Consider the following 25,716-nt stretch of genomic DNA (forward strand, 5'->3'; position numbering starts at 1 on the left):
GAAGATAGAAAGGGGGGAGGAGCACCACAGGGAGGCAATGGGCAGGCAAGGAGATAAGGTGAGAGAGGGGAAAGGGGATGGGGAAATGGTGGAGCCGAGAGGAGGGACATAACCAGAAGTTTGAGAAATCGATGTTCATGCCATCAGTTTGGAGGCTACCCAGAGGGAATATAAGGTGTTGTTCCTCCAACCTGAGTGTAGCCTCATCATGACAGTGGAGGAGGCTTTAGACAGACATATTGGAATGGGAATGGGAATGGGAAGTGGTATTAAAGTGGGTGGCCACTGGGAGATCCCACTTTCTGGCACTTCTTTTCTGAATGGTGGAGCTCCTTGATGAGGGATGCTTCTTTCCTGTGTCAGTGCTCTGTGTAGAAGTTCCCAATGGTGGGCTTTTTGTTGGCTTTTCTGTTCAAAGGCATTAGTGTTTCTATATCAGGACATGGAGCAACCAATGAGTCTACTCTCCACCACACGTCAACAGAAGTTTATGAAAGTTTTAAATAACATGACAAATCCCTGCGAACTTTCTTTGCTGCTGTGCTTTCTTTGTAATGGCACTTACATGCCGGACCCCAAGACAGATCCCCTGAAATCGTAACACCGAGAAATTTAAAGTTGCTGACCCTCTCCACCTCCGATCCCCAACTGAGAACCGGATCATGTACCCCCAGCTTCCTCTTCCCAAAGTTAATAATCAGCTTCTTGGTCTTGCTGAGATTGGGTGAGATGTTACTGTTGTGGCACCACTCAGCCAGGTTTTCAATCTCCCTTCTATATGCTGATTCATCATCATCACCTTTGATTTGGCCAACAACAGTTGTTCATTCAGCAAACTTATGATATTGGATCTGCTCTTGGCCTCACAATCATAAATATAAAGTGAGTAGAGCAGGGGGCTGAGCACACAGCCATGCACCTGTGCTGGGGCAGTTGTGGGAGAGATTTTGTTGCCAATCCAAACTGACTGGGGTCTGCAAGAGAGGAAATTGAGAGTCCAGTTACACCAGTAGGTTTAGCGGCCAAGGATTAGTTTTGAGGGGTTGATAATATTGAACGCAGAGTTGTAATCAATGAAATAATCCTGATGTATGCATCTTCACCATCCAGGTATTCCAGGCCTGAGTGAAGAGCCAATGAAATGTCATCGGAGCTGAACCAAATCACTCCTCAGGCAGGAGTTGATAAGTTTCATCATGATCCTCTCAAAGTACTTCATCAGAGTGGATGTAAGAGTGCTAATGGATGATAGTCATTGAGGCAGGTTACCACGTTCTTCTTGGGCACCTGGATAACTGAAGCCTGCTTGAAACAGGTGGGTACGTCAGACTGCCGAAGCAAGAGGTTAAAGATCTCAGTGAACACTCCAGACAGCTGATCAGCACAGGTCTTCACTACTCAGCCAGGTACACCGCTTGGCCCAGATGCTTTCCGTAAGTTCACCATCCTGAAGGACACTCTCACGTCAGCCTCAGAGGCTGAAATCACAGGGTCATCAGGGGCTGTGGGAGTTGCCCGCTTTGTCTGTCGAAGTGAGCATAAAAGGCATCGAGCTCATCAGGGAATGATACCTTGTCGTCACCCATGTCGCTTGGTTTGACTTTGTAGGAGGTGATAGCATTCAGGCCCTGCCACAGCTGTTGAGCAGTCATCAGTGATTCCAGTTTGGCCTGGAATGGCCACTCATGTGAGGCGACTTTCCAGAGATCATACCTAGACTTCTTGTATTTTACTTGGTAGCCAGACCAACCAGACCTGAATGCCACTGACCTGGCTCTCAACAGATCTTGGTTCATCCTTGTTGCCTGTATTAGAGAGTAGATACTATAAGGACAGATTAAATAAATTCAGAATGTCCGATCTGGAGTACGGGGGGATGGTGGGTGACCTGATCAAAGTATATGAACTTGCTAGGAATGTAGAGAGCACAGCTGGTCAGAGTGAAAATATCAGATACTAGAGGAGGTGAGAGGAGGAAAGTTTAAGGAGATATATGAGGCAAGTTATGTTTCTTTTTATAGAGAGTCGGTTTATAGAGAGTGCCTTAAATGTACTACCAGGCAAGTGGTGAAAGCAGTTATGATCGCAATGTTTAAGAGACTTTTACACAGACAAATAAATAAATGATGATATAAACTATGTACATGGAGATGTACAGTTTAAGTCATTTCTGCGTGGGTCAAAGGGCCTGATCTTATACTGTACTGTTAAAAGAAACCTTTGCTTTTCCAAGTCACATTGCTCAATAATTTCAAAAATAAAAAGAAAGACTTGGGCTTCTATAATACCTACTGTAATTTTAGAACATCCTAAAGTACTTCATAATCAACAAAGAGCAGTTACTGTTGTAATGTAGCAAGTAACATATCTGCTTTGTATATAGACCAGCTCCCAGAAATAGAATCATCCATTCAATATGTCAGTTCAGAGATAAATATTTGCCTCAGCATCCACTTCCCACGAGAGCACTGTAATAAAAGATAACAGGGATATCTCCCAGCTCTTCTCCAAAATGGTGGCGGTGATACGATAACGTCTCCAGATACCAAAGCAGAACAAGCCGGCCTATTATTCATTCCAAACGACAGCACTCTTGACGGTGCGTGCTGCTATGTTACAGCACTGCATCGTCAGCCAGAGTCTTTGTGCTCTCACCTGTGAGTTAGGTCTAAAGGTTCCACCCACCAACAAAACGTCAGGGTGGAAGAGCAGACACGCAGATCTAACCCTTTGGTCTGAGTATCTTTGCTTATTTATTTTGTGTTAGTGATACAGCGCAGTGTAGGCCCTTCCTGCCCTTCGGACCACGCTGTCCCAGCCACCCCCCTCAAACCCGATTAACCCTAACCTAATCACGCAACCATTTACAACGGCCAATTAACCTACCTGGTACTTCTTTGGACTGTGTGGGAGGAAACCAAAGGACCCAGCCAAGAACCACGCATTCCGCATACAGAGACTCCTGACAGAACGGCCCCAGAATTGAACTCTGGACTCCAGTGTGCCCAAGCTGTAACAGCATTGAGCCAACTGCTATGCTACCGTGACTGTCTGGCCTTTCTAATACTGCTGGCTGTCCCGGGGGGAGAATAAACATTCGACATTTCGGACCGACACTGGATAGGAAGGCGGCAGAAACCAGAATAAGAAGATGGGGGAAGGGGAAGGAGTGCAAGCTGGTAGGCGAGGGGAAAGGTAGGTATTGTGGGGGAGGGGTGGGAGATGTTCATAATTCAGCTGGGCAGCCTCCAACCTGATGGCATAAATATTGATTTCTGTAACTGCTAGTAACTCCTCCTCCCCCAACTTCCTTCTCTCTTTATCCATTACCTCCCTCTAGTTACCTTCCTCCTTCCCTTTCTTCCATGGTCCACTGTCCCCTCCTATTAAATCCCTTCTTCTCCAGCACCCTACCCCTTCCATCTATCACCTCCCAGCTTCTTACTTCACTCACTCATCTTCTCCCTCACTTGGTTTCACCTATCATCTGCCATCTTGTATTCCTTCCCCTCCCCCACCTTCTTATTTTGGCTTCTGCCCCCTTCCTTTCCAGCCCTGATGAAGGGTCTCAGCCCAAAATGTCAGCTCCATAGATGCTGCCTGATCTGCTAATTTCCTCTAGCATTTCCCGTGTCGCTCAAGGTTTATAGAATCTCTTGTGTTTATGGCTATCCCATGTAGTAACTCCTCTGTGCTCCAATGCAAATTTCTACAATATTCTTTGAAACAAAATTTATATATGTGAAAGACACACAGTTCATTTATTTATCAAGAAAAAGCGAGGGTGGCAATGCAGTGAATCAAATCAGTCACCAGAGGGCAATATCAATTTCTGGAAGGTTAGTTCAACAGTTCTTAGGCGTCTAGATCATGGTGAAAGGATCTCAAGAAACAGACACATAACAGTGTGAGAGGAATCCGGGATAGAAAGAAAGGCAGAACGGGAGCGAGGCGAGAAGAGAAAGAGAGATGGGGAGCAGTGAGATACAAAGCAAAATAAACTAACAAACTGAGCCAGTGAAAGGAATGGAGTGAGACAAGAACACAGAAAGCAAGAGTAGGCCAGCAGGGTCTTCAGGCCTAAACTGTTACTCGATATGGCCGCGGCCAATCAATGCTGCTCTCAACTCTTCTACTGTGCCATTTCTCCATGCCCCTTTATTCCTCAATATACCACTTCCACTGATTCAGCTTCCACCACCTGCTGAGGAAGAGAATTCCTGAGATTCATCACCCTCTGTGAGAAGAAATTTCTACATACCTCAGTTTTAAATGACCAGCACCTTATCTTGTAGATATGTTCCCTTGCTCGAGACGCTCTCAACATCGAGAGCATCTCAACATACGCCTTGTCAAGCTCTTCTTCAGATCTCATACTTTTGATCAAGGTCACCACTTATTCTTCTAAACTCCCAAACAGAGGCAAAAACTGTTTAAAACACAGAAACATAGAAAACCTACAGCACAATACAGGCCCTTCGGCCCACAAAGTTGTGCCGAACATGTCCCTACCTTAAAAATTACTAGGCTTACCTATAGCCCTCTGTTTTTCTAAGCTCCATGTACCTATCCAAAAGTCTCTTAAGATACCCTATCGTATCCGCCTCCACCACTGTTGTCGGCAGCCCATTCCATGCACTCACCACTGAATAAAAAACTTACCCCTGACATCTCCTCTGTACCTACTCCCCAGCACCTTAAACTTGTGTCCTCTTGTGGCAACCATTTCAGCCCTTGGAAAAAGATTTTGACTATCCACATGATCAATGCCTCTCATCATCTTTTACACCTCTATCAGGTCACCGCTCATCCTCCGTCACTCCAAAGAGAAAAGGCCGAGTTCACTCAACTCTCTTCCTAGAACCATCCTGTCATCCAAGGAATTAGGCTGGCGAATTTGGTTTTTACTGCCTCCAATGCCTACTTTAGGTAGGAGGACCAAAACTACATAACATTTCAAGTGGGACCTTACCAGCATCCTGTACAATTGCAGCAAAATCTCCCTTTTTAAATTCCAACCTCTGCAATGGAAGACAAAATGCCAACTTGCCTTCTTAACCACTTGTTGGACTTGCTTTGCTGCATTTTATGGCTCATGCAGTCTTTCTCTCCATTTAGATAATAATCCTCCTTTCAATTTTTTCTTACTCAAGTGCATCATGCACAGTATCCCACATTAAAATCCATTTGCTAGTCTTTTGCCCATTCATAAATTCTGTATCTCATTGCAAAATCCCAGTATCCTTATCGCAAACACGAGAACGTCTGCAGATGCTGGAAATGCAAACCAACACACCCAAAATGCTGGAGGAACTCAATAGTCAGGCAGCATCTATGGAAAAGAGTAAAGAGTCGATGTTTCATGCCAAAACCCTTCCTCGGGATGGAAATGAAAGGGAGAAGATGCCAGAATAAAAGGTGGGGGGAGGGGAAAGAAGCTAGCTAGAAGGTAAAACTGAAGCCAGGCAGGTGAGAAGGGTAAAGGGCTGAAGAAGAAGGAATCTGATAGGAGAGAAGGGTACGATAGGGTCTTTTAAGATATTTTTAGACAGGTACATAGAGCTTAGTAAAATAGAGGGCTATAGGTAAGCCTAGTAATTTCTAAGGTATGGACATGTTCAGCACAGCTTTGTGGGCCGAAGGACCTGTATTGTGCTATAGGTTTTCTATGTTTCTAAGAGTGTACCATAGGAGAGAAGAGTGGACCATGGGAAAAAGGGAAGGAAGAGGGATCCAGGGTGGAAGTGATAGGCAGGTGAGGAGAGGTAAAAGGCCAGAGTGAGGAGTAGAAGAATAGGGGAGGGACAGGGGAAAATTCTTTTTTACTGGAAGGAGAAATCGATATTCATGCCATCAGGTTGGGGGGTAACCCAGACAGAATATAAGGCATAAGAGGAGGCTGTGGACTGACATGCTGGAATGGGAACAGGAACCGGAATTAAAACTTTTGAAACCAGGAAGTTCCACTTTTGGCAGATGGAGTGAAGGTGCTCAATGAAGCAGTCCCCCCATTTAGGATGGGTTTCACCATGGTAAAGGAGGCCAGGTCGTGAACACCGGTCACAATAGACAACCCCAGCGGATTTACAGGTGAAGTGCTGCCTCGCCTGAAAGGACTGTTTAGGACTGTGAGTTGAGGTGAGGGAGGAGGTGAATGGACAGGTGTAACACCTGAGCCGCTTGAAGAGATAAGCGCCGGTAGGGAGATTAGTGGGCAGGGATGAATGGAAAAGGGCATCGTGGAGGAAGCAACCTCTGCAGAAAGTGGTGGGGGGGCAGTAGTGGAGGTAAAGTTATGCTTCGTGGTAGGATTCCTTTGGAGATGGTGGAAGTTGTGGCTGATGATTTGTTGGATATGGAGGCTCATGGGCTGGTAGGCAAGGACAAGAGGAACTCTATCATTGTTGAGCCAGTGGGAAGATGGGGTGAGCGCACTTGTTCAGGAAATGGAGGAGAAGCAGATGAGGACAGGATCAATAGTGGAGGCAGAGAAGCCCTGTTCTTTGAAGAAGGAAGACATCTCTGATGTCCTGGAATGGAAGGCTGCATCCAGGAAACAGATATGCTGAAGGAACTGAGAAAAGGGAATAACATTTTTACAGGAGCAGGGTGCAAAGAGGTGTAGTCAAGACAACCAGGGGAATCGGTGGGTTTATAAAAGATGTCGTTTGACAGATTATCTCCAGAGATGAAGAACGGGGAGGGTGGTGTCAGAAAAGGACCACGTGAATTTAAGGCCAGGGTGGAAATTGGAGACAAAGTTGACGAAATTGACGAGCTCAGCATGGGTGCATGAAGCAGCACCAATGCAGTCATCAATGTAGCGGAGGGAGAGTTGGAAAACATTACCATGGAAAGCCTGGAACAAAGACTGTTCAAAGTAGCCAACGAAGAGGGAAGCATAGCTGTGTACTAAGCAGGTGCCCATGGCTACATCTCAAGTCTGGAGAAAGTGGAAGGAGCTGAAGGAAAAATTGTTGAGGGTAACACAAAATGTTTTTTCTCCTTTATATCACTGAGAAATTTGGAAACTTTACATACTGTTCCTTCCTCCAGGTCATTAATGTCAGAAGTGAACAATTGCAGGCCAAGAAGGGATCCTGTGGCACTGGGTACCTCTTCCAGTATGAAACAGGGCCATTTTTCCCAACTCTCTATTTTCTCTGAGACAGCCATTTTCCAATCCATTCTAACACAAGCTTTAGAAAATTAAAAGGAAAGATAAAAAGAGATTCAAAAGACAAATAGAGTAAGAGAGATGATCCCTGTAGAAGGTGGCAGAGTTTGTTATTGAAATGCTGGTTATAATCGACAACTGTATCTGGCTGGAAGCCTGAGAAGAGTTTATAGATGAAAGTTCCTTATAAAAGATTGTGATTTTGCAGCCAAACCAGTCCTAAGTCCATCTAAAATATGGTAAATTGGGTTGATAACTGATGATGGTATCAGTTTTTGACAAATTCACCAAATGAAGAGTGGCAGGCTCATTAAACATGTGCTTCTCTGACAACCAGGCCGTTGTCATGGCGTTGGATTGTGTGAAAGATCACAAGGCAACAAAAGTCAGGCCCTCTATGTGAATGGGCAAATTTGCATTTTAATTCAATTCAATGTTCATTTCTGTCATCAGGAGCAGAGCCATCAAAGAGAAAAGTTTTGCAATTCTTGCCCATCCAATACATAAATAACCATTTTCTACATTGGTGCTATTTACTGAGGTTAAAGGTGTTACTTGTGACAATGGGTTGCATTTTTAAGGGTAATGATTGCTCCAGTTAACTCGGGTAGGTCTTTAATGCATACTGTAAAACACACTACATACCTGATGGCTTGTCAGTTTCTTCACTGTGAACACACATAAGCTGAAAACCAGCTGCAATGGAGCACCTCATCATCTGACGAGGGAAATGGGACGCCTGTGATATTGATGGGCTATTGGACCATTACTTTAATTTATTATTTATTTTTATTTAAGGATAGAGTGTGAAATAGACCCTTCTGGCCCTTTGAGCCGCATCACACAGCATTCCCTCCCCACCCCCGATTTAACCCTAGCCTAATCACAGGACAATTTACATTGACCAGTTAACCTACTAACTGGCATATCTTGGAATTGTGGGACGAAACTGAAGAACCTGGAGAAAACCCATACACTTCACTGGGACGATGTACAGACTCCTTACAGGTGATGTTGGAATGGAATTTCGAATTCCAACACCCCGGGCTGTAATAGCGTTGTGCTAACCGTTACGCTACCAGGGTGCCCCAATCATGAAGTTCAGGAATACAGGTGAACGGCAAAGAGGATGAATCACAGTCAAATTAGATTCGGAAAGGGAAGAGAGAGCGAGAGAGCGAGAGAGACAAAATAATTGAAATGCATAAGTTATAGAAATAGTAGTGACTATGACTACATACTAACTACAAGAACGAGATTCCACAGTTCCAATTGTTACCTTTTCTAGGCCAGAATAATTGAGTCATGCTTGAACAATGCAAATCACATTATTACCAGCACTCTAAGGTCATTACGCGGCAATTCTTAAGAGTTTACTGGGCAATTAACACAATGAGTCGTTGCTATCGCAAGGCTGGCAGTGAGCCATCATTTTCATGAGGTTAACAGCAGAGCAGTACAACTCACCCAGCAGCTTGTGAAGCCAAATGTAATTCGCGGGCTTGCTCTCGCTCTCACTCTCACCACAAACTGCTGGACGACTGACAAATTGGGAATGGCAAGCTATTAAATTCACTGTTTATAATCCAAGCAAATTGTTGTCCTGTTGAATTGCATGTTTCTGGTTGTGATGAACAAAATAGCTATGTGTAGCTTGTGAAATCTACCAGTTTACACAGAAAGAGCGAGGAAAGCTCACATGAAAATAATTTTGAAAATGAAGCAGAACCTGGAGTCAGAAGTTGGTAACAGTGGAAAAGCTGAAACATAAAGTGATAGAAGTGGAATCTACATTAAAGGTAACTGAAAACATTAATGAGATGAGGAGAAGCTTTTGTACACAGGGTGCTTGAAATCTGAAACAGCATTAACATGTTTGTGCAAATAAAAAATGTCTTATATTTGCATGAAGCATGATCTCCCCCTCTCCCTCCCATTCCCCTCTCTCCCATTCTCCTTCCTCCCCTCTCCTCTTTCCCTCTCTCTCCCTCTCGCTGAAAGAACATCAGGTTCACTGCTTTACAACTGTTGGCAAAAATTTAGCCTGTGGCCCATTTGGAGTGGAGTGGGTTGCTACCATTTTGTGAGGGAACAAGTTGCTGTGTTTTTTTTTGCTTCCCACTCAATTGAAACAGCATACTTACACAAAGGCAGAATTAAATTGCACACCAACGTGGAAGGACACCATCTATATTTAACGCTAAGAAGATGAGCAGTTGCAAAAGGCAATATATTTAGATCAACGTATATACTGTGTAAAACATTGAAGAGTAAGAATTTTGGACAGTTTCAGTGTAAATTAAATGTGACAGAGTTGCAGAACAAAATGGGAAGTATTAAGATGAATGTAATACTGAGGCCCCTAAGTTATTCCTAGGTGAATTGCCAGGCAAGTCCTAGACCTTTCTCAGCATGGACAAATGTACAAAGCCTTTATTCACTTAATCTCCTTAGCTGTCTGATTTGCATCTTAGTAAGAGTGAAGAACGTAGAACAGTATTGCACAGGAATAGGTTCCACAGCCTACAATATTTGTGTGAACAACAATGTCAATCTAAACCGCACATAGTCTATATCTCTCTATACTCTGCCTGTTCACGTGTCTAAGTGCCTCTAATTGCTATCATATCTGCTTCCACCATTTCCCTGACAATGTGCTCTACTCTGCAAAAAAAAAACTTGCCTCATAAATCTCTTGTAAACTTTCTCTAAACCTGTACTCTCTAGTATTTAACAATTCCACTCTAGGAATAAGACTCCGATTGTCTGCTCTATCAACACTGCTCATATTTTTAGAAACTTTATCAGGTTGCCTCTCGGTTTCTGAGAAACCAATCCAGGTTTCTCCAGCCTCCCTTGATAGCTCATTTCTTCTCCTGAAACAAGTTCTGGCCAAATTGCATATTAAGTACAGTCCAACTCATTGACATTTCAGCATGATGTCAAGGCTTCATAGAGTCACAGTTTTATGCAGAGATACTGAATATCAAGTACCTGTTATAACGTCAAAGACAGTCCATTAAACCAATGTACAGGGCTAAGAGCACAGACATCAGAGAGGCAAGGCTTTGTCAGATTGAAAGTGTCAGAAACTGCAGCAGGTCTTTGCATCAAATATGATTTTAATGGAAGTTATCAATTTATTAAAAGTGATGAGATCTCAAGGAAAGGAGCTATTTCTGCCAGTTGAACGGTATGGGAGCAGGAAGTGCAGTCTAAAGATTAAAGCTATACCTTTTGAAACACCTCCAGACAGGGCATGGAACAAGTTTGTAAACAGCAAATGGTAAGTGTTGCTGTATCAATTATCCAAGATCGATAGATTATTGGTAATCAAATATATGTACAGAGCAATGAATGTAATTAAGTCTTAAATCCGCGATGCTGCTGGCTCAAGAACTAAAATAACCACTTTCTGATCCCATCCTCTTTTTAATCTTCGGAGCTACTCTCTCCATGTGACAAGAGTCTTCTGTAGTCATGTGGTTGGGACAATCAAATTAGAACCAGACAATTTCTTTCATTGTAAAATAATAGCCAAGATGAGCATGCTTCAAAAGTTTATCCATACGGTTTCCCCAGAAATATTACTCTCCACTGAAGAGCAGTCAGGATGAGGGCATCAAAAACACTAGGGATCAGTAATAGAATTCACATTCTTCTGCTTCATCACACCCCCTCACCTTGCGAAGAGATGGCAAGTTCATGTCCATCAGCCACACGTTAAGGAAGTGGCCAGTAACAGGACAGTTGTTTTCTCAGTAAAACTGAAGCAATGTATTACAGTCGGCCCTCCTTATCTGCGAGTTCCACATGCGCGAATTCAACCAACCGCGAATTGAGAAAACCCGGAAGTGCTCTTCCCGCACATGTTGTTCGAGCATGTACAGACTTCTTTTTTCTTGTCATTATTCCCTAAACAATGCAGTATAACAACTATTTTACATAGCATTTACATTGTATTAGGTATTATAAGTAATCTAGAGATGATTTAAAGTATATGGGATGATGTGTGTAGGTTACCGTGGGTTGGGATCGAAAAAAAATCGGGAGTTCTCTTACTAAGTAAGTCGGAATGGGTACATCGAGTATTATTTAGTGTCAGTTAGTCAAACGTTTGTCTTAGTATATATTTTACCTTTCTATGCATATTAAACACTTAAGAACATATATTTCAGCACTGGGCTCGGGAATGGAAGTTCCCAAGTTCAATTCAGTGACAGACCGCTATTGAGTGCACTGTCCATATCTGTGCCTGGTTGATGTGGAGGATCAAAAACCCAAAACCCCAAAATCCAATAATTAAACCACTGAGTTGTTTAGTAATAATTGTAGCTTTCATCAGGGCCTTTCTCACTTTATCCTTTAAAATTGTTCCAATCGTTGACCGACATAGCCTAACGCTTTTCCAATAACCAATCACGTTTCACCTCTTTCCGATCGCTTTATTATTTCCACTTTATTTTCAATTGTGATCGTGATTATTTTTGTGAACACAAACACTACGGATGTAGAGCTCCGCTGTCGGGTCCTAATGTCCACCACACTGAGACAGGTTAAATAAGGTCTGGGGTTCCGCTGGGTCCTAAGGTCCACCGCATCGAGACAGGTTGAATAAGGGACTTGAGCATCCGCGTTTTTTGGTATCCGCGAGGGGTCCCAGAACCAATCTGTCACGGATAAGGAGGGCTGACTGTACCTGTGCAAGCAACACACACAAAATGCTGATGGAACACAGCAGGCCAGGCAGCACCTATAGGAAGAAGTACAGTTGACGTTGTGGGCCAAGACCCTTCATCAGGACTAACTGAAAGAAAAGATAGTAAGAGATTTGAAAGTAGGAGGGGGAGGGGAATTCCAAAATGATAGAAGAAGACCGGAGGGGGTGGGGTGAAGCTAAGAGCTGGAAAGATGATTGGCAAAAAGGGATACACAGCTGGAGAAGGGAAAGGATCATGGGACGGGAGGCCTAGGGAGAAAGAAAAGGGGAGGGGAGCACCAGAGGGAGATGGAGAACAGGCAAGGAGTGATTGTGAGAGGGGCAGAGAGAGAAAAAAAAGGGAAGAGAGAAAGTAAAGGAAAGGGGGGAAATAAACAAATAAATAAGGGATGGGGTAAGAAGGGGAGGAGGGACATTAACAGAAATTAGAGAAATCAATGTTCATGCCATCAGGTTGGAGGCTACTGTTACGAATGTGCCACAGCTCTGAGGGGCCGAAGGGTGCGGGGTAGCCCCCTCCTTTTTGAGAATCGCAAGATCACTATTAAGTCAGTTCAGGAGACACAGGAAATGAGAGAAAGACATGCAGAATCCACAAAGAGTTTGGAATGTGTCCTGGCCTCCGAAAGGCGGAACCATTGATAATGGCTATTGTCTCTTGGAGATGGAATTGTGTATTGAATCCTGTACAATGCATCGAAGTCCCCAGGCAATGAACCGAGGGGGGGTTGGTGGAGGGATTGCATCATCCCAACCTGATTGACATCTGAGACCCTGTGAGTCAGGATAAAAGAGGGTTTGGGGAACAGCCCCTTCAGATGCACCAGAAGAAACGCAAGCGATCCTGTAATAGCGGAAGCCGGTGGGAAGGCCACGTGCGTCTGTTTCCATTTGCCCCAGAATTGGTGGGCCTTTACCACGGAAGAATGGTTTTTTAGCTAACAACGGGGAAATCAACTCCCAACGACTTTCGAAGAATTGACATCATAAAAGGAATGGGCAAGTTTTAACCCGACTTTTTCTCCAACCAAAAAGCTGCAGCTTGAATGAACTAAAGTGACTTTTATATTTCCATCGGACAATACATTATCCCCTAGACAACGATAGAGCTATTCCTTATTGATTATTATTATACCCGCGCTTTTAGATTTAGTATTGACGACATACATTATCTGTATGTTTGCATTGATATTATTTTTGTGTATTTTTATCAATAAATATTGTTAAAAATAGTACCATCAGACTTCAACGGACCTCTCTATCTTTGCTGGTAAGTGACCCAGTTACGGGGTACGTAACACTACCCAGACGGAATACAAGGTGTTGTTCCTTGAGTGTGGCTTCATCTTGACAGTAGAGGAGGCCATGGATAGACATGTCAGAATGGGAATGGGACGTGGAATTAAAATGTGTGGCCATTGGGAGATCCTGCAATCTCTTACCGTCTTTTCTTTCAGTTAATCCTGACGAAGGGTCTCAGCCCGAAACATCAACTGTACTTCTTCCTGTAGATACTGCCTGGCCTGCTGTGTTCCACCAGCATTTTGTGTGTGTTGCTTGAATTTCCAGCATCTGCAGATTTCCTCATGTACCTGTGCAAGTTAACTTTGTAATGTTGGGGGAAGTCAGAGTACAGGAAGGAAATGGGGAGCTTAGTGACATGGTGTCATGATAACGAGCTTTCCCTCAAAACAGAAGAGCTGGTCATCGACCTCAGGAGGGAGGTGTGTGGGGGTGTTGAACATGCTCCTGTTTCCATCAATGGTGTTGAGGTTGAGAAACTTCAAGATCCTAGGAGTGAATTATCACCTGTCCTGGTCCAAACATGAAGATGCCATGACCAAAAAAACTTGGCCTCACCTCTACTGCCTCAGGAGGCTAAAGAAATTTGGCATGCTCTCATTGACCCTTACTAAATTTTAATCAATGTGCAATACAAAGTATTCTCTATCCTTTCATTCTCTGTATGTCCATATGCCTAAGAGTTTCTCAAACACCATGTCATATTTGTTTTCACCACCAGCACTGGGAGTATGTTCCAGTCAACCACCACATTCTGTGTAAAAAATAAACTTGTCCCGCACATCTTCTTTAAACTTCACCATAAATGCATGCCCTCATTTATTAAACATTTTAGCACTGGAAAAAAGATACTGGCTATATGGAGAAGAAAGTTTGAATTACACCACAGCAGAAGATAAATTGAAATTTACATTGGAATAAATCAGAAATTCAAAAAAACTATTTCAGAAAAAATGGGAAAAATTATGTTCAATCAGACAACTTTTATTCCCTGTCATGAGATGTGAGCATCTTTCTCAAGTCCTGAACCTGTGGCCTGTCTTCAAAATTAAGTTGCTTAGAACACACAATGATTCTGTACCATGCAATCCCATTGCTAGGCAACGATGGGTCTAGTTTTCAGAATGCGATCAAGAACTTTCTCACTCTTATCTTAGATTTCTCTGAGCAATAATGTGATTTATTTTTGAAAAAATAGGAATAATGTCAATTGTTTCAGGAATATTTCAAATAGATAACTACTTCACAGCATGGTGTATGAGAGCTGAATTCTATGTCCACTTTTACCTTCTTCAGCATAAGTGCAACACAAGACTTCACAAGGAAGAATTAGAGCTTAATCATTTGAGACATTAAATTTGCTAAATAATTCTGGATTAAATACCTTCCCTGAAAGGCATGATTTACCTTCCCTGAAGGTAAATTCCCTGAAGGTATTTCCATGAAATACCTTCCCTGAAAGGCATGATTTCCAACAGTGCAGAAATTCCTCAGCAACTATGTGTATATTGCAAAGACTACATGTAAGATTCATAAAGTGTGTAGGAATATAGTGAAAGTGTGTGAAAGATAGGATGAACAGTAAGGGTTCTGAAGAAAAGTCTTGGCCAGAAACACAGACTGTTTATTCATTTCCAGAGATGCTGCCTAACTGGCTGAGTTGCTCCAGCATTCTGTGTGCGTTGCTCTGGATTTCCAGCGTATGCAGACTTTCTCGTGTTTATAAATAGTAAACGCTTATTGGAGTCGTTGCACAGTATAACTTATATTTTCAAGCCTCTGGAAGAGGTCTTGAACCCACAACCTTCTGATTCAAAGATGGAAACTGTACCGCTGGAGCTACGTAGTTCACAGTGGGTAAAGGCAGAAGGCACATGTTCTAGTTGTTTGGCTGAAATGTTTACCTGTCCAAGAGTGCATTCCATTCCTCCAAGGAACTCGGCATCTTTCACCCCATTATGCAAGTGATTACTGCCGATATCGTGGACCTCAAATCTCAGCCTCTGGACCTCCTCAAAGTAAAAATCCACCGTGTAAACTTTGGAAAAGACAGGGTTGATGCAGGTGCGGATAACCTCAGTCCGGTCAACCTGTTGAAGGAACACATCAGAGATATGGATTATCTTTGGGAAAGAATGCATACAAGATTATAATCTCAGATTTTCCACTTATAAATGGATGACAATTTGGAACTCACTGCACAGGAAAAGGTAGAGTGAATTTGAGCCCATAAATTAGATTGTAGAGATTGAGTCACTAGAACACTACAGCACAGTACAGGCCCTTCAGCCTTCGATGTTGTGCCAACCCATATATTCCTTAAAAAAAGTACTAAACCCACATTACCCTGTAACCCTCTATTTTTCTTTCATCCATGTACCTGTCCAAGAGACTCTTAAATACCCCTAATGTTTTAGCCTCCAGCACCACCTCTGGCAAGGCATTCCAGGCACCCACAAACCTCTGTGTAAAAAACTTACCCCTGATGTCTCCCCTAAACTTCCCTCCCTTAACTTTGTACCTATACCCTCTGGTGTTTCCTATTCATGTCCTGTTCTATTTTGACCTACCTTGTTCAAGGTCCTTTTCACTTGTGAATACTGAAGCAAAGTATTCATTTAGGACCTCCCCAACCTCCTCCACCTCCAAGCACATATTGCCTTCTTTATCCCTTAACAGCCCCACCTTCATTCTTGTCATCCTTCTGTTCTTCACATATGCATAGAGCACCTTGGGGTTCTCCTTAATCCTACATGCCTAGGCCTTCTCATGCCTCCTTCGAGCTCTTCTAAGTCCTTTCTTAAGCTCCTTCCTGGCTATCCTATATTTCTCATGAGCCCCTCCTGCTTCCTGCTTCTTATATCTAACATATGCTTCCTTCTTCCTCTTGACGAGTTGCCTCACATGTTTTGTCAGCCACAGTTCCCTTTTCCTACCATTTTTCCCTTGTCTCAGTATGACAAACCTATCCTGAACCTAGCATAAGTGGTCCCTAAACTTTCTCCACATTACTTCTGTACTTTCACCCTTAAACATCTGTTTCCAATTTACTCTCGCTAGTTCCTCCCTCATCCCTTCATAGTAGCCCTTCCCCAGTTAAGCACTTTCCCATTTTGTCTGTTTTTATCCTGCTCCATAGCTATGCTGAAGCTAAGGGAGTTGTGGTCACTCTCACCAAGAGGTCTGCCACCTGACCAGGTTCATTACCCAGAACTAGATCCAGTATAGCCTCTCCTCCTGTCTGCTGGTCCACATACTGTGTCAGGAATCCTTCTTGAACACACCTGACAAATTCAGCCCCATCTATCCCCCTTGCACTCAGGAGGTGCCAGTCAATACGAGGGAAGTTGAAATCACCCATAACTACAACCCTGTATTTCCTGCATCTGAACTGAATCAATTGCTTTATTTTCCTAAACTCTGAAACCCAGCCACTCCTATGTTTAACATAGGGGAGATAATGGGAGTCAAGCAACCTGCTTTGAAGATGTGGTTAGCTATATTAATGAGTGTAGAAGTCTTCAATTGAACCCGTTTTGCAAATTTAGTCCTAACTTCAGGAAACATGGCAGATGAAAGGAGACAAACGCAAGCCTGTGGATAAGATCACTGCCTTGCAACATGATTCCTGTTCTGGGATGTCTAGGAGTATCTGTTTACTGTAGGCTCCAGAGTATTGGAGATTTTCATCCAATACTCTCCATTTCCACCATGTAATATTGATCCTATCAATATTTTGAGGTCATGGAATCAAAGGGAACAAAATGGACTTTAATGTGGCAAAATGGTCACAAAACATGTTAAGGAGCATTATCAAACAAAAAATAATACAAAGCTTCAGCAAGCCATGTTATGGCAGATAACCAAATGCTTGGTCAACGATGGTTTAAATAGCATTGTAAAGGGGATAAGAGATTGAGAGGTTTAGAAAAGGAATGCTACAGTTCAGGGATCTGAAAACTGAAAGCATCACTGTTAGTATGATTAAAAACCAAGATGTCAAAGAGACCCAAATTAGTCTTGCAGAGATAAGGAAGAGGATTCTGGAGTCAAAAGTGATATTAGACGGGGGTGGGGGGGGGGGGGAAAGAGGTTTAGATTTCAAGAATTATGAAGTTTGAGAATTTTAAAATTGAAGCATGAATTTACAAAGAACATCATAGGTGAGTGCGTGTAGGAATGATGGGTGAATGGCATTTAACACAAGCTAAGAGACTTGGATGATCTCAGAGTTCAAAGTACATTTATTATCAAAGTACAGATATGTCACCATATACTACTCTGTGATTCATTCTCTTGCCAGCATTCACAGTAGAACAAAGTAAGTGAATTGCTATTCACATGTCATTCCTGTACCCACTCACTTATACAGCAGGTTTTTCTTGGAATACTGTAGCCTTAAAAATAATAAGGGCATAGAAGCAAGCTTCAGCAGAACTATTAAAACACAAAATATGAAAATGAACAAGTGAGCATTTATCCATAATATCCCTGGCAAAAATTAATTACAGAGCTACTAAATATTATTTTAATTTAACTTCAAGCATCATTATTGATATGTGAAGTGTCAAAAACCACTGGATTTACTCTGTTAACTAGAAAATTACATTAAAATGAATGATAGTGTATGAAGCATAGAAGAACTGTCAGAATATTCTGTTTTGATAATTAATGCTGTCTCAAAGACCATATCTCAGCATCAGTATTGTCCTTGCCTCCTAGTTAGAAGTTCCTATAATTCACATTGCAGAGATCTGAGCACTAATTGTTGAGGAATCTAAAGTTGCTGTCCCTCCCCACCTCTGATGAGGACCGACTCATGGACCCCCAGCTTCCTCCTCCAATACTCAATAATCAGCTCCTTGGTCTTGTTGACATTTAGTGAGGGGTTGTTGCTGTGGCTCTACTCCGCCAGATTTTCAATCTCCCTCTTACGTGCTGATTTGTCACAACCTTGATTTGGCCGACGTCAGGGGTGTCATCAGTAACGTAAGTATGGCATTGGAGCTGTGCTTATCCTCACAGTCGTGAGTATAAAGTGAGTAGAGCAGGTGGTTAAGCACACAGCCTTATGCACCTGTGCTGACAGAGATTGTGGAGGAGATATTATTGCCAATCTGAACTGACTGGGGTCTGCAAGTGAGGAAATCGAAGATCAAATTGCACAAGGAGTATTGAGGCCAAGCACCATCTGCCACAGGCTTTCTATACATAACTACTCTCTCTCTATTCCTCTATTTTTACTACCAAACCAATTTAAGATCCAATTTACTAACTTGCCTTAGATTTCATGGGTTCTAAATTTTTGATCTAATCCTACATGTCTGACCTTGCCAAAGACCTTACTGAAATCCAGACCATCTCTATCAAATACAATCTATACACTTTTCTCACAACAGGTTCTCTTACAGTGTTTTCTAACACTGATCAACCCTTGCTTTTTCAAATGTGGATTAGTCCTATCCCTCAGAATTTGTTTTTTCACTGATGTCCATAACGAGCCCACATTTACCCTGCTGTCCTTCAACATTCAAGTCCTGAGAGGGAAATTGCAACCTTGGTTTCACATGTCAATCAAAGAAAGCCACTGAGAAAGCACCAGCCTGAAACATCAATCTAGAGATGTTTAGACTCCAGGTTTTGGAATGGAACATCTGACACAGGAGGGGCCAGTGCTTCGCACTGACACCCAGCTAACAGTGATGCATCATAAGCTTCAACTGAGGTCAAGCCAATTCAACAATTCATGGTAGGAATGATGGGAGGATGAGAGGGAACCATTTGGTGCAATTATCCGAGCTGGCATTAAAGAATTTAATTGATGCCAGTGGTAGATCATTGACTCAGTGACCTCCCATACCTAATAAAGTGGCCACTGAGTGTATGTTTGAGGTCTTTTGCCACTGTAGCCCATCCACTTCAAGGTTCAGCATGTTATACATTCCGAGATGCTCTTCCACACACCTCTGTTGTAGTGCATCATTATTGTGTTACTGTTGTCACCTTGAACCAGTTTGAACATTCTCCTCCATCCTTTCACATTAATAAGGCATTTTCACCCACAGAACGGCCACCCGTTGGATGTTTTTTTTTGTTTTCGCACCATTCTCCACAAAATGCTCGAGACTGCTGTGCATGAAAATCACAGGTGATCAGCCACTTCTGAGATACTCACACCACCCCATCTGGCGCCAACAATCATTCCTCAGTCAAAGTCACTTCGATGACATTTCTTCCACTGAACCTCTTGAGTTGCTGCTACACGATTGAATGATTAAATATTTGCATTAATGAGGTGTTAGGGCTCTATCCTGATAGAATTCTCAACATTACACAAATTCAACTAATAAATATGAATTTTAGATGCCAGTCCATCAAACTCACAGCTTCAATCTCCCAGTATTTTCATGCCTTGTGATACAGCGGGCAACATTTCTGCCATATCCCTTGCATTTGTTTGTTTTCTACTATGACGTGCTCAATTCAGCACAGACGGAAAGCCTGCAAGGAGCCAGCTGGATTGAACTCGGGACCATTCACCTCAAAGTCCGATGCTGATGTCACTGCACCACTGGCTGGTGATCTCCCAGTATAGTGCTTAAATGCTCTTTAGATCTTTCAGTACACGTTCACCCCTCCCCCCCATTAATGGCTGATCTATTACATCATTAAAAGATCGCTAATCTTTGTTTTCTGTTACACCTGGATGACTCTTTACTTTGCATTTACATTTCACATTAAACACTTACCACTTGTACCTGGCTAAATCTATCTTCAGCTGATGGCATCATATACTAATTAATTCATAATCCTCTCCAAGCTATCCATCTCATTTACCGAACACCCACACTGACTTGTTGGGGTCAAGAACTTAATTTTTTTAAAAAACAGTACGAGCTATTTAGAACAATTATGGAAAACAGGCTTTCATCCAAAAGTGTAATTTATTAATAGTGCTTGTGTTTATATTCATGAATGTACTAAATCAGCTGTTATTGTATTTAATGAGGACAATTGTGCTTCACTTAACTTACAAATAAGCATATTCCATCATGCACCATCCTGACTCAACATTGTTGTGCCCAGGGTCATGTCCCTGCCCATTTATCTGTGGGAATATGTTCATCACAGAAGACAACTCAAAATCACCTTCTCAAGAAATGGGAAATAAATGGTGGCCTTGTCATTGATGACTTCACTCTATTGACCCTTTGACATAAGTGCTGACAATTTAAGTATTATCCATAGGGACAGATAACAACAATTCACAAGAGAAGATCAAAAATAAAACTGCTGGTAATCTAATATAAAAAATACTCAGACCTGCTGAGTATTCCCAACAGTTTCTGTTTTCAGAACTTATATTCGCATATCACTATCAAAATGGTAAAACATCCTAAAGAAAGAAAAAATAATTTCGTCATGTGTGCATCAAAGCATGCAGTGAAATGTTTCACTTGCATCAACTCAACTTGTGCACCAAAATAGCGTGCCCACAACTGATGAACCCTAACCCACAGGAGGAAACCCGAGCACTCGGAGAAAATCCATGAATTCATGTGCAGAATGTATAAGGCTCTTTCAGAAAGCAGTGAGAAGCGAACCCTGATCAATAATTGCCGGTGCTGTAATATTGTTATTACTTCAGTCACATCACTGGAGTGTTGGCGGCCAAACATTGACACCTTTTCACCTAATGGGAAGTAAAGCTTGGCCAAAGAGGAAGGTATTAAAGAGCACCAAAAGAAGGGATATTTAAAGAAGGACTAGCAGTACTCGGGGCTTTGGTAGCTGAAGTTAAGGCTGCCAGCAGTAGAGAGATTAAAACCGAGAGATACGCAAGAGCAACGGATGTCGCTCAGCTGTAGTTTAGAGGCCGTGATGGTGATGGAGAAGAATGAGGCCCTGGAAAGATTTGAAGAGTTTTTAGATATGATACTGCCAGAGTGCGGAAACAGAGTAACTCAACGAACACAGGGCTGATAGGCAAACAAGATAAGGTGCCAGATGAATGAGCTTTAACTATCCACGATTTATTTTAACCCACAGAGTGTACGCATGCTGCTGTGGAAGACACTAGCAACAGTGCTTGCTAAGGGACCATTCTGTGGATCTGAGACTCTGAAAATATTCCCTCATGAATGCCACTGCAGTCACATGGCAAAAAATATTGATTTGTAAAAGTCCTCCCAAAAGCCAGAAAGGAAATTGAACTATCCGAATTAATGCTGAGTCTTCTACCTCCCTGAGAGCAAGTCCCAGCTTCATAATGGTGAGCTTAATGGTGCAGTCTGGCATTCATTAGCACAGCTCACTCCTAAAATACTCAGAAAGGCTTACTATCACTTTGAGTAGCTTCTGTGTCAATGCAAAATGTAGCAGAAAACATCAATATAAATATTCAGTGGAACTGGAAAGCACAAGGGCATGTAACTGCCTAAGTACGTCGCCACATTGGTTTAATAAGTACAGACACAGTCAACAGTTCACTGACTGGAGAGTCAGGCTCCATTGTCAATTTAAGATTATTACATGAAGAGTCGAGCCTGAAACCACTGAATTTCCCAATTATACTGCAGACTGTGAAAGGCAGTTTGGACACCAAGTCAAAGCTCTGATGTTGCACAGGCATGAACATTTTAGTTAACTGAAACTACAAAATGCAGTTTCTAAAAAAAGCATTTTTTTTTATTCATCCAATACACTTATAAATTGAGCACTAGACTAAGTGAGCTCCATGAATATCTCTTGCATTCAGATTGACATTGAACTCTGGCGTCAAACCAACTCCCCAAACCTGCGCAGAGATATTATGAGCTGTCACAGAGATAGTCAGCATTAGAGCATAGCAGTTAGCATAATGATTTACAGTGGCAGTGACCTGGGTTCAATTCCTGCCACCGTCTGTAAGGAGTTTGTATGTTCTGCCCATGTCCACCAGGTGCTCCAGCTTCCCCCAAATCCCAAAGACGTATGTATGAGTTAGTTACTGAGCTGTGGGCATGCTCTGTTGGTGCCAGAGCCATGGCGACACATGCAGTCCATCTTCGGATGGCATTGGTCATTGACGCAAATGACATATTTCGCTGTATGTTTCAATATACATGTAACAAATAAAATTAATCTTGCAGTGAAATGCCTAGATAAATAATGCACTCTTTTTAGGTAATCTTGCATTTCCGACAACCTTCTTCCCACGTTCCTGCCCCAATTTCTGTCAAGTTCAAGCTGTGCAATAAAATACAACCAAGTGATATGGTCCCAAGCATTTGTCCCAGAATTCAAAAGTATTATGTTTGATCCTGTGCCTCAAGAAATTTCTTACATGATCACACCATCTCCTTATTCTTGAAGTTTGTAACCAGTCATTTATTTACAGCCTTGAATACACTCAGAGACTGACCACCCCACAGCTCTCTCTGAGCTTAGAATCGTTTCAAAGGAGACAGCATCTCATTTCTATATTAAAGGGATTAGCTTTATTAATTTGTTGTATGTACATAGAAACATGGAAGCATACAGTGAAATCTGGCATTTGCATCAATGACCAACACAGTCTAAGAAATGTTGGAAGCAGCCTGCAAATGTCGCCATGCTTCCAGCACCAAAGTAATATGCCCATGGCTCACTAACCCCTCCTAACCCATATGTCTTTGGGATAAGGGATAAAACCAAAGCACCTGGAGGAAACCTACAGGGGATCAGGGGTCACAGGAAGAACGCACAGACTCCATACAGACAACAAATTGAGCTGAACTCCAAACTTACAGCTGTCACTGTACTGTACAGTGCTACACTAAACACTGCACTACAGTGCCACCCTCATATATTCAATGGAAAACCTCTTACCCAGTGATAATGATCCCAGTTCGGGGGGGGGGGGGGAAAGAAGAGGGAGAGAGAGAGGGAGAGGGGGAGAGAGAGGGGGAGAGAGAGAGAGAGAGAGAGAGAGAGAGAGAGAGAGAGAGAGAGAGAGGGAGAGGGGGGGAGAGAGAGAGAGAGAGGGAGAGGGGGAGAGAGAGGAAGAGGGGGAGAGAGAGGGAGAGGGGGAGAGAGAGAGAGAGGGGGAGAGAGAGAGGGGGGGGAGAGAGAGAGAGAGAGGGGGAGAGAGAGAGGGGGAGAGAGAGAGGGGGAGAGAGAGAGAGGGGGAGAGAGAGAGAGGGGGAGAGAGAGAGCGAGAGAGAGCGAGAGAGAGCGAGAGAGAGCGAGAGAGAGCGAGAGACTGACTCTAGGACCAGAGGGCACAGTGTCAGAATCAAAGGACATCACTTTAGAACAGATGAGGAAGAATTTCTTGAGCCAGAGGGTGAAGATTCTGTAAAATTCATTGCCACAGATAGCTGTGGAAGCTAAGTAATTGGGCATACTTAAAGTGGGGGTTGATAGGTCCTTGTTATCAATGTGAATCTAGGATATAAATATTATATTTCATTATTTATATGGCAGCTCATTATACTCTTTACATGTTTAGTCCTCAAACAGTTGATTGGGTTTAAATTTAAATAAAGAATGGTGATGAAAGTTAGGAAAGTTGAGGATAACTGCATCTCTGTGATAACATTACTTTGCTGAAGAGCAGGCATCTCTCTGATTCTCCTGTCCATGCCTAAAGACACTGACAAAAGAAAAAAATGAAACTTGCTTTCCTCTTACTTTTCTTCCCTGAAGCTGCAAAATCCACATTTACATTAATCGTTTACTAATCCTTTGTCATACCCAACATGGTCACTGTTGCAAAAAGTCGAATGGTCAGCATAAATGGTCACCCGAAGATTTCATGATTACCTACTCAATTATTAAGGCTGTCAAAGGTTACAGGGAGAAAACAGGAGAATGGGAAGGAAAAATAATTCAGCTGTGACTGAATGGCAGAGTGAACTTGATCAGCCAAATGGGCCAATTGTACTCATCTATCTTGTGGATTTTTGATCAAGAAGCTGCCACCGCTTAATATCCCCCATCATTCTTGCCTGCATCAGCTCACCTGTTACCAAACCCTCATCCATGCTTCTGCTGTGGCACTTCTATCACTGTTCACTACCATAAATTTAATCCTAACCAAATATCTGCTGCCTGTACCTGAAAACGGTCCTTCCAGTCAGCTCTTACTCAAAATCCCTCTAATGCTCCTGAACCTCCAGAAACTGCCACATTCTTTGTTCACCGCCGCCATGCTCTCAATCGTCTTTCCCCTGAGCTCTGTAAGTTCCTCCCTTAACCTCTCCACCTCTCTCTGTGCTACAATCCATCATAGCAAAGCCTTTCACCACCTACACTCGTCACCTCCTTGTACTGAAAGCAAATTTGTAGATCATTGCATTCATTGTGGGATTTAGTTTATTATGTTAAATGCAGTAAATTAGTAAACCCCGGTGTTTTTATTGGATAAGGTATAGGATTAATTAATTTGGCTCAGTGCATAATGGTCTTGCCTCCAAGTTGGAAAATACTAAATTCAACTCAAGCAACAACGTAGGTAGATTTCTCTAGTGTAGGAAAGAAAATGCTGCTTTGTCAGAGATTTGGGAGGAGGTGCTAAAGATGTGGTCTTTTGCATAACGAACAAATCCAAGGCACTGTTTTAAGGGAAATTATTTCCAATAGCTTCATCTCTCAGTCAACATTAGTAAAACGTTCATTATCGCAGGTCCATGGGATCTTGCTGTGTGCAAAGTGGCTGCTGCATTTCCTAATTTTTAAAAATATATTTCATTGGCTTGAAAGTTAGTTTGGATGACCTGAAAGCAATATGAAAGGTACTATAGAAATGCATTTTATACTGTTCTTTCTAATACCATGTAACAATGAAAGTTTAAAAAATGTTGAGGAGCTTGGCAACAGAATTATTAAAGATGATAGCACCAAATAAAAAGTTATCTGTATTATTTCTGAAATGACTCCATGCAGACTTCCCAAGAAAGCTCATATAATATAGTGTTCAGATGTTTAACACTGGACTTGAAAGCTAATAGCAAAATAGAAAACCATGGGAGTTGGGCAAGTTCAGAGAAGTAACAGTTCATGTCCTGAAACATATTGGCATTATAAAAAAAGGAAATGTTGGTGGTCTTGGGGCATGTAAAGTTGGTTTTGGCATGTGACGAGATACTCCAACACACTTCTACAGATGCACTGCTGAAACTATCCTGAATGGTTGTATCATGGTCTGGGACAGCAGTATTGACACACAGAAGTGGAGGAGGCAAGAGAGAGTAGTGGACACTACCCTCCCCCATCACTGACTGCATCTACAGGAGGCATTGTCTCAAGAAGGTGGTATCTATCTTCATTGGTCCCCACCATCCAGGTTATGCCCTCTTGCTGCTATCATCAGGAGCCCGAAGTCCCACAATGCCAGGTTGAAGAGCAAGCTACCTTAATGCTCAGGATCTTGAACCAACCTACACAACCCAAATCCTATCTCAGCAATGGAACACCAAGAACCACCTCTTGCACTACCAGGAACATTTGTTTTTTATTGTGCACAGTACTTTTTTTCTTTGCACTGTAATAATAA

General features: G+C 42.5%; 1 protein-coding gene across 7 annotated transcripts in view; it reads right to left on the reverse strand.

Annotated features, from left to right (window-relative positions):
- The window catches only part of cpne4b (copine IVb), a 344,224-nt gene that overhangs the window by 117,432 nt on the left and 201,076 nt on the right, over positions 1 to 25,716 (reverse strand). For all 7 annotated transcript variants that reach the window (XM_073024315.1, XM_073024310.1, XM_073024312.1 and 4 more), the window contains one exon: positions 15,104 to 15,289. In XM_073024315.1, the coding sequence (XP_072880416.1) occupies positions 15,104 to 15,289 (186 nt within the window). The remainder of the gene's footprint in view (positions 1 to 15,103; positions 15,290 to 25,716) is intronic.

Source organism: Hemitrygon akajei, chromosome 20, assembly GCF_048418815.1.
Source record: "Hemitrygon akajei chromosome 20, sHemAka1.3, whole genome shotgun sequence".
Classification (NCBI taxonomy): domain Eukaryota; kingdom Metazoa; phylum Chordata; class Chondrichthyes; order Myliobatiformes; family Dasyatidae; genus Hemitrygon; species Hemitrygon akajei.